Source organism: Cavia porcellus, unplaced genomic scaffold, assembly GCF_034190915.1.
Source record: "Cavia porcellus strain 051 isolate PalLab524CR breed Dunkin Hartley unplaced genomic scaffold, mCavPor4.1 scaffold_26, whole genome shotgun sequence".
Lineage (NCBI taxonomy): Eukaryota > Metazoa > Chordata > Mammalia > Rodentia > Caviidae > Cavia > Cavia porcellus.
Genome location: NW_026947509.1, coordinates 21,837,357 through 21,845,526, shown reverse-complemented (window position 1 = coordinate 21,845,526; position 8,170 = coordinate 21,837,357). Strand labels below are relative to the sequence as shown.

Genomic DNA, 8,170 nt, shown 5'->3' with positions numbered 1-8,170 from the left:
TTTCCTGCCCCAGCCTCACCTTATAGATCTGGCTGTTTTCTTCATGGGCTGAGCCCCGGGCATGCAGCTGCATCTTCTCCTTGCTATTGGACTCAAAGTCACAGATGTTGCAGCGCAGATGCAGGGGGGAAATAGACCCATAAGGGGTCCCATCACCTAGGGAGACTGGGGAGGGAGTGCCCATGGCCCCACCCCCTTCCCGCAAATGGGCTGCTAGCTGGTACTTCTGTGCATGTTTGTCGGTCTTGAGGTGGAGTTGGAAGTTGGCCTTGAGCTGGGTGCCATAGCAGCAGAGCTTGCAGCGGTGGGTATCACCTGCCACCTCCTTCCATTCAGCTTCTGGGAGACTTCGACCAACACTGCAGTGGTAGAGCAGCAGCTCCAGGCTGTCTGTGCTGAAGGCCTGGCACACCAGGCAGCGGAACACCTTCAGGGATGGGCTGTCATCCGGGGGTGGTGAGGTGGACAAGCCATCGGACGAGGAGCCCAGGAGCTGACTTGGAGGCAGGTGGGCCTCAGGGGAGAGGCTGCCAGGGGCTAGGAGACAGAGCCAGATTAGTGTCTAAGAAAGAGATGGGGCAGGGTCAGTTATATGGAGAGGTGGGTTAGTAAGTTGGATGGTACTCAGAGGACGTTATGGTTAACTAAGCCAGAAACTTGCCTTTGGGAGAAAGCAAGGGTGGTAGACGTCAGCCCGGACAGAAGGATAGAGTTCAGGGAGCTTACCAGGTGTGGGGAACTTTCGGGTAGGTGCTCCAAGATGGTGGAAACCGTTGAGAAGCAGCTGGGCTTCCAGGGGCTTGTCTGGCCTCAGCCCGGGGCCAGGCATGGGAGTCTGAGTCTGCCCTAAAGCCTGGGACCCGAAGTACTGGAAGAGTTCAGGGGGGTTGCTTGGGGCTGCCCCTGGTGGGGGAGGAGGTCCTGGCCCCACCAGACCAGGGGGCAGGCCCAATGGCAGCCCCTGGTGCAGCATTAGGACGTTCTGCATGTGCTTCTCAGAGGTCATGTGGATGCGCAAGTTGCGGGAGATGTTTGTCTCATAGCTGCACACCTTGCACTGCCAGGATGATTTGGTCTTGGGCTCTTTGTCTCCTGCAGAGGGTAGGAGTGATGCTTCTGGGGGGCTTCCTTGTCCCCCAGGTCCTGCCTGGAAGCCCTGCAGGTTGGCCAGGTGCTTGTCAGACTGCATGTGGATGCTGAGGTTGCCTTTGGTGGTAGTGGAGTAGTTGCAGACAGCGCATCGGTAGGGCTTATAGCCGCAGTTGTAGCTCTCTCCCCGGGCTAGGCGGGGGTGTGCGCCCCCGGCACTGCAGTAGCTACAGTGGCTGTTGCTCTCTGGGTGTTTCTCCCGCATGTGCACATCCAGTGTCTGCTGGTACTTGTAGTGCCAGTTGCACTTGGGACACTTTAGGGTCTTGCAAGAATTCCGGGAGTGTAGCAGGGACATGTGGCTGGACAGGCTGAGGCCCTGGAAGGCTGCAGGAGCTGGAGTGTAGTCGTCGGTCAGGCGGTAGGGCTGGGGTGGGTCACTGGAGTCTTCAGGGGAGCCCCCTAAAGGGGGGAGGGCGCCCCCTTCCTTAGAGGTGGGTGAGCTTTGGTTGAGTGGGGGACAGAGTCCTCCATCCTCTTGCCCCTCAGGGAACCAATCTGGCCCTGCCTCGCCTGCTACTACTGGCAATTCTTTGGCTTGGGTTGGGCTGGGGTCCCAGGTGGCTAGAGTTGTGGGTGGGGAGGGTGGGCTGAGAGCCATGACTTCTTCAGTGGGGAGGACAAGGGTCTGGACTTCTGCCTCAGGATGACCATCCTCAGTCTGGGGTGCATTCGTCTCCATGTTCACTGTGCTGCTGTTGTCAAGGGGTGTTTCAAGAGGGGGACAAACAAGGGATTTTGGTTCCAGAAAGCTAATAAGGGCTGTACAGCCCTCGTCTCCCTCCTGGAGCACTGCTGGGCTGCCTAGCAGGCCCTGGTGTTGAGCAGGGGTTAGCTTCACCCCATGAGACTGTGTGTGCTCCATAAAGGCCTGGGGCCTGCTAAAACCCAGACGGCACTGAAGGCAGAACCAGAAGAGTGCCCTGTGATCTCCCCTACTGCTCCCCGTGGGACCATCTTTGGGATCTCCGGGTGGATTTGGAGCCAGCTGGTAGCTCCAGAAGGCTCCATCCCTTCCCTCACAGGCAGCCGGAGATGGCGCTGAGGTATCATGGGACAGAATTTGGTCAGAAGAGCTAAAGCCTTGGATTGGGTCAAAGCCATGTTGGATGTGAAGGGCAGTGAGGTGTGTGGGGGTTGGGTGGGCAAGGAGAGGCAGGTTCGGCTCTTCCTTGATGCCTGCCTCACCCCAGGGGAAGCCCTTTGGTAACAGGAGTTCATTGCTGCCTGGCAAGGACAGCTTGGCTGCTAGGTAGGCCTCACCACCAGCTGAAAAGAACAAGTGGTTGCTTAGGTCCATGGGAGAGAGCCCTTCTTCCTCCTCCTCCTGCTCTTTGTCCTTTTCTACTCCCAGGTCCTTTGGTGTGAAGCCACCACAGCCAGGCTCTTCTTGGGGCTCCCCGATCTCCTTTGGTGGGGTGAGATTACAGCTTGGCTCCAGAGGCTGTCCCCCGAGCTCTGAGGGCCTCATGCTCTCAGAGGTGGAGGGGGCAGCAGGGGGATCTTTGGTGACAGGGTCAGAGGAGGTGCTGGAAGAGGAGGTGTCCGGAGGCGGGGACGGGGCATTGTGCCCAGGGGAGGGGGTGGTGCCAGCAGTACAGGCTGAGTTAAGGGTGGCCATGGTAGACGGAGGAATGCTGGAGGTTCATTTCAGCGTGACGGCCAGTACCCTGCAGGGAAACCCAGAGAGCAGGACAGTGAGGCCACAGGGACACCAACCAGGCTCAGTCTCTGGATACTCCAGCTTCGTTTTCTCCTAGCTGCAGATTCAGACACCCACTCGCTAACCCGAAGCTTCACTTAGTGTCCAATAGGCTTCAGAAATTAACTCGTTCATTATTTCTCCCAGAATCTGTTCCTCTTAATCTCAACTGTGTACATCAAAAGTTGATACCATGCTGGGTATGGTGGCACATGCTTGAATCTCAGCACTCGGGAGGCTGAGGCAGAAGGACTGTTGAAAGTTTGAGACCAGCCTGGGCTATATATAAAGTGAGCTTAAGGCCAGCCTAAACTGCATAGCGAGACCCTATCTCAAAAAGACCAAAAAAAAAAAAAAAAAAAGAAAGAAAAAGAAAAGGTTGATACCATTTATCTATTCCAGTTGCTTAGGCTAAAAGCCCCAAAACTTTTCTTTGACCTTCCCAAATACCACCTCCCTTTCCTTGTACTGGGGATCAAACTCACAACCTTGCACTTACCAGGTTGGTACTTGAGCCACTGAGCTAACTTCCCTGGTAGGCTTCCAGACCCATCTGTGGTCAGGAGCATGTTTCCCAGGTGGGAGTTTCCCTGGCCAGTTGAAAGACAATAGCTCTTATGTTGCCCCCTCCTTCCCAAAGGGCTTTTTTTTTGTCTTTTTGCTTTTTATCGGGGTACTGGGGATCGAACTCACGACTGCCTGCTTGCAGGGCAGGCGCGTATGCCGCTGAGCTAAATCGCCAGCCCTTCCCAAAGAGATTTTAAAAGAATGTTATTCATAGCTATTATGTAGCACATACACCACAGTCCTGGCCTGATGTTAAGAGCTTATCAATTATCTCATTTAACCTCATAGCAACCTTATTTTATTGATGAGGCAACTAAGAAACAAGTTAGGGGCTGGGGATTTAGCTCAGCGGCATCAGCGCCTTTCTTGCAAGTTCAATCCCTGGTACCGATAAAAATGAAAAAGACGAAAAAAAAAGAAAAAGAAAGAAACAAGTGAGCTACTGGTGGTCATTAGGTTCCAAAGCGGTAAAACTAGGAAAGGACTAGACATATATAGTTACAGGACAAATAAACCTCTAAAAGAGTAACAGGGAGTCCTGGACTGCCTGCAGCTGTCTAAACACACCAATGCTTCTCCCAACCTTTTTGCCACCATAATCTCTCAAAGTCATCAATTCCCCATGCCTCTCTCTATCCCTTCTTGAGGTATCCCAAGCACCTGCCGCCATCTTTTCTCCTTGCATACCTGAGCATGTCTAACTTTGGCACTCAAGCAAGACTGCTTCAGGGAGAGGGCGAAGGGAATGACCTCTTTTCCTTGGCAACCTTGAACCCTCACCCCCAAATTCTTCAATTTAGAATGGGTCCTTGTGATGGCCCCAACCAGGGGGCAGACCTCTGTTTCTCCCCCTCCTTTCTTGAGAGAGTCTAGCCAGGCATGAAGCCACACAGCTTTAAGGAGCTGAGAGGGGCTGGCTTAGCATGCTAATGAGAATGCAAATCAGTTCCTACGAAAGGGGTGGGAGGGAAGGCTGGGCAGGGGGTCTGAAAACCTAAAGGTAAGTGAAGAAATTGGACTGGGGAGTAGAAAGAGAAAACTGGCCCCTGAAGTTGTGGAAAGAAGGTATTCTTCCTAGGGATCCTTGGTGGTGGGAGGGAGTAAGTGCAGTGATTTATGAGTGGCTGATGTGCTCCTGTCCTTGCTACAGGTTGGGCCCACTGCCTTCCACCACCTTACCTGGCGGGAGAGCTGGGGCCCTTGCTCCTGGAGCTGAGCCTGGTGGGTGCTCCTCCAGCAGGCTGCCTACTGTCACCAGCTCCTTCTGGGTACCTAACTCAACTCCACCTCACAGCTCAGGGGAGACCTAAGTAGACTCTCTGCAGTAACCCTCTGATATGCGCTTCCAAGTATTTAGTTCCTAGGACTGGAAGAAATAATAGCTTAATGCCTGGATAGGAACCAAAGAAGCCAAGCTTTTGGCTAGCTTGTGAGACCCGGATGGACCCAGGGTAGGTCGGCAGCTGTTTAAAATTGCAAATCTCTTCCTGTGTCCCAACCTATCCCTCCTCCCCTTTGGGAAGGAATTTCAATTGCAAATTTATCTCTGCCTCAGTGCCTCTCCCCCTACCTCCCACTGCCACAAATTCCCCTCCCCCTTTCTTCTTAGGGCTTCTTGCATCACTCACCATGTATTACAGATCTTTAGCTGCAGCAATTACTTTTCACTTTTTTCTCCTTCCATTCGCTCCATCCTTTCTGCCTCCCCTCCTTGAATCTCATGCCCTTTTCTCTGCCGTTCCCACCTTAAACTGGAGATAACACAGAAATGGGCCTAAAAGTAACCCCTCATCCAAGCGCCAATGCACTTGTTCACCCAGGCTCTGCAAGTCCTGCTTTCCTCCAGGGTACCCTCCTCCCCAGGGAGCCATCTCAGGTATGAGTAAAGGGAGGACCCTGACATTCCTACGTCTCAAGGGAGGGGGAAGAGGGCGGAGGGGGGAGGCCCAACGTCCACTGGAGGTAGGGGACTGTCAAAAGGACCTGGGTGGAGGCCAGGGCTGGGGGTCTCTGGAGGAGAGGGGCTGGGGAGCTGGCAGGCAGTGTGATTAGAGCAGAGATTGATGTGAAGGGGCGCCACAGACGGCAGAGAGAGTCAATAAAACGAGAGGATCACATTAGAGGCGACAGAGAGAGCTTTAAATTACAAGGCTGCTGCCACTGAGGAGGGTGGGGGGAGGGAGGCCTGGAGCCAAGGGAGGGCGGAGAGTTCTGAGGGTGTAGTCATCCCAAGATGGATCTGCTAGCTCCGAAATGGCCTTCGGTTTCCAGAGCTTCCTGGCTGCCCCTTCGTCCTGTCTTTCCTCCCTCAGGCTTCCTTCCCTCACAAGGGTGAGGAGGACCGGAGGAGGGCACTGCAGAGACAGATCCTTTTCTCTTTTTTTGAACTGCCTTCTTTCCTTACTTGGCACATGGATCTCTGGTTATTCCTCCAGAGGAGAGGCAGTGATGGAAGTGCCACTGTCAGGCCCAGCAGGAGTCACTGCCTCACAAACAAAAACACACACACAAAACAGTTACAGGGACTGAACTACAGAAGTAAGCAGAGATACAGGACCTGGAACGGAGTGAGCCAGCCAGAAGGCAACAGCATGTACACCAGGACGGGGAGAGAGAAAGAGAAAGAGACAGACAGAGATTTTAGGAGACAGAAACCAAAGGGCCTGGATGTGAAACTGTGGAAGCAGATGCAAAGCCGAAGAGGCAGGCTTTGAGATCCAGCAAGATGGGACACAAGCTAAAAGGGAGAATTACTGGAGCCCGGGGTGCGAGGGACAAGAGCAAAGGAAGGACCAAAAATGAAAGCAAGAGCGTGACCCTCCCAGATGAGAAGCCAGGGTGTGGGGTGAGCTGGCTGCAGAACCCAGATAAAGCAGACTAGGGGGGTTTCCTCCGGAGAAGCCAGCAAGAGCATACTTCCCTTGGTACCACCCTCTCCCAGCTCGGGCAGACCAGGCAGGAAAAAGAAACACTACTGCCCCCCAGTGGTCACCAAGGGAACACCACCAAAGACAGGGCTGACCGATGCAGGCCTGATTTTCTCCTCTTCAATTCCCTTCCAAAAAACTCTCAGCAAAACCTGCCTCCTTTTCTCCAAACCCAACTACAGGGAAAAAATGGTATTTTTTTGAGACATAGTTTCAAAAGAAATTATGCTGGCCTTGAACTCATAAATAGTGCAGACTGGCCTTGAACTTGGGGTCTCAGCCTCCTAGAATGCTGCGGTCATAGTTATGTGCCACCACACCCAATATAGGGCAAAAAGTTTTGTACTGCTGTTTCCACATTCACTTTGCCCTTGTCTTTTTCCCATTTTGGTTTGACCTGTTGCTTTCAAGAGGAGGCTACCGTGGAGAAAAGGGGAAAAGTACCAGGACAGATGGAGTGTGGTTCCCTGTGTCAGGAGACTAATGATATAAACAGCAAATAAACCAAGCAGTTGAGCTTCCTCCCCACCCTCCTTCCTCTTGTGGTGCTGCAGAATCAAACCCAGGATCGTGCTCATTCTAGGCAAATGCTCTGCCGCTAAGCTACACCCCCAGTCCCTTGAGAAACCTCTCCCAGAAGTGCTGGTGATTGAACCTAGGGCCTGGCGAGTAGTAGGCATGTCTCCACCCCTGAGCTGCACTCCAGCCTCCTGCCCCGCCTACCCATAATGGGAACTGAACCCAGATCCTTTGCACTAAGCCACCCTCTCCCTTTTAACTCAGGACCTCATAAATCACTAAATTGTCCAATCTGTGCTCAAACTTGTGATCCTTCTGCCTCAGCCTCCCAGAATCTCTGGAATAGGAATGCATCACCATTCCCAAATCCCAGCCCTTTTTATTTTACCTTGACACAGGATTTTGCTAAATTGTCGGAGTTGGCTTCTAACTTGTGATCCTTTGGCCTCAGCCTCCAGAGCAGCTGGGGTTTGCCACCTTTCCTGGCAACTGAGCTTTATTTCTTACAGTAATAAAAGACCATGGGCTTTGGATCCAATGCAGACCCAAGTTCCATCCCAGCTCCACTGTCCCTTGAAAGTTACTGATGAAGATACAGCTTGTTTATCTGGGAAAATAAGAATGCTACTGCCCTCCAGTTTTAGAGAACAGAGCAGGAAATGTGTGACAAGTGCATCTGTTGAGTGACAGTGAGGTAAGTTCTTTTCCTTGATTCCTCCCCTGGATCATAGCAAGGTGTCTGCACAGAGGCTGACACCTATTACTTTGACCTTTCTTAATGGGCTCATCCTCTGATCTCTGCCCTTTTTTTTCCTTCTTTTTTTTTTTTTTTAAAAACAAGGCATCACGATGTATTTCAGGTTGGGTTTGAACTCACTATGTTGTCTAGGCTGGCCTTGGCCTCACAGTGATCCTTCTGCCTCAGCCTCCTGAGTTCCCAGTTGCTGGGATTACAGGCATGCATCACCTTGTCTGGCTCTTTTTTTTTTTGGTACCAGGGATTGAACTCATGACCTTGCGCTTGGCAGGCAGGCACCTGTGCCTCTGAGCTAAACCCCCAGCCCTCATGTTTTATTTATATTTTGTGTTGAGACAAAGTCTGGCTCTTTAGTTCAGGCTGGCCTTGAACTCACTATGTAGCCCAAGTTGGGCTTGAACTCAGCAATCTTCTTGCACAGCCTCCCCAGTGTTGAGATTACAGGCAAGTGCCACCATGCCTGATCAGATTTCTATCCTTTTCAAAAAAGGGCAAAATAGGTAGGCAGGATTGAAATATAGTTTTCTCAACAGTGTAGTTGACTTCTTA

At 52.3% G+C, this 8,170-nt stretch overlaps 1 protein-coding gene across 4 annotated transcripts in view; it reads right to left on the bottom strand.

Annotated features, from left to right (window-relative positions):
* Nucleotides 1-8,170, bottom strand: part of Zfhx2 (zinc finger homeobox 2) — a 31,798-nt gene that overhangs the window by 10,319 nt on the left and 13,309 nt on the right. For 3 of the 4 annotated variants that reach the window (XM_063236881.1, XM_063236880.1, XM_063236882.1), the window contains 2 exons: nt 727-2,819; nt 20-537 (listed from right to left, as the gene is read on the bottom strand). In XM_063236881.1, coding sequence (XP_063092951.1) covers nt 20-537; nt 727-2,770 — 2,562 coding nt within the window. In that variant the 5' untranslated portion in view covers nt 2,771-2,819. Of the gene's footprint in view, nt 1-19; nt 538-726; nt 2,820-5,046; nt 5,170-8,170 lie in introns of all 4 variants that reach the window. The other variant, XM_063236879.1, reaches the window with a different exon arrangement.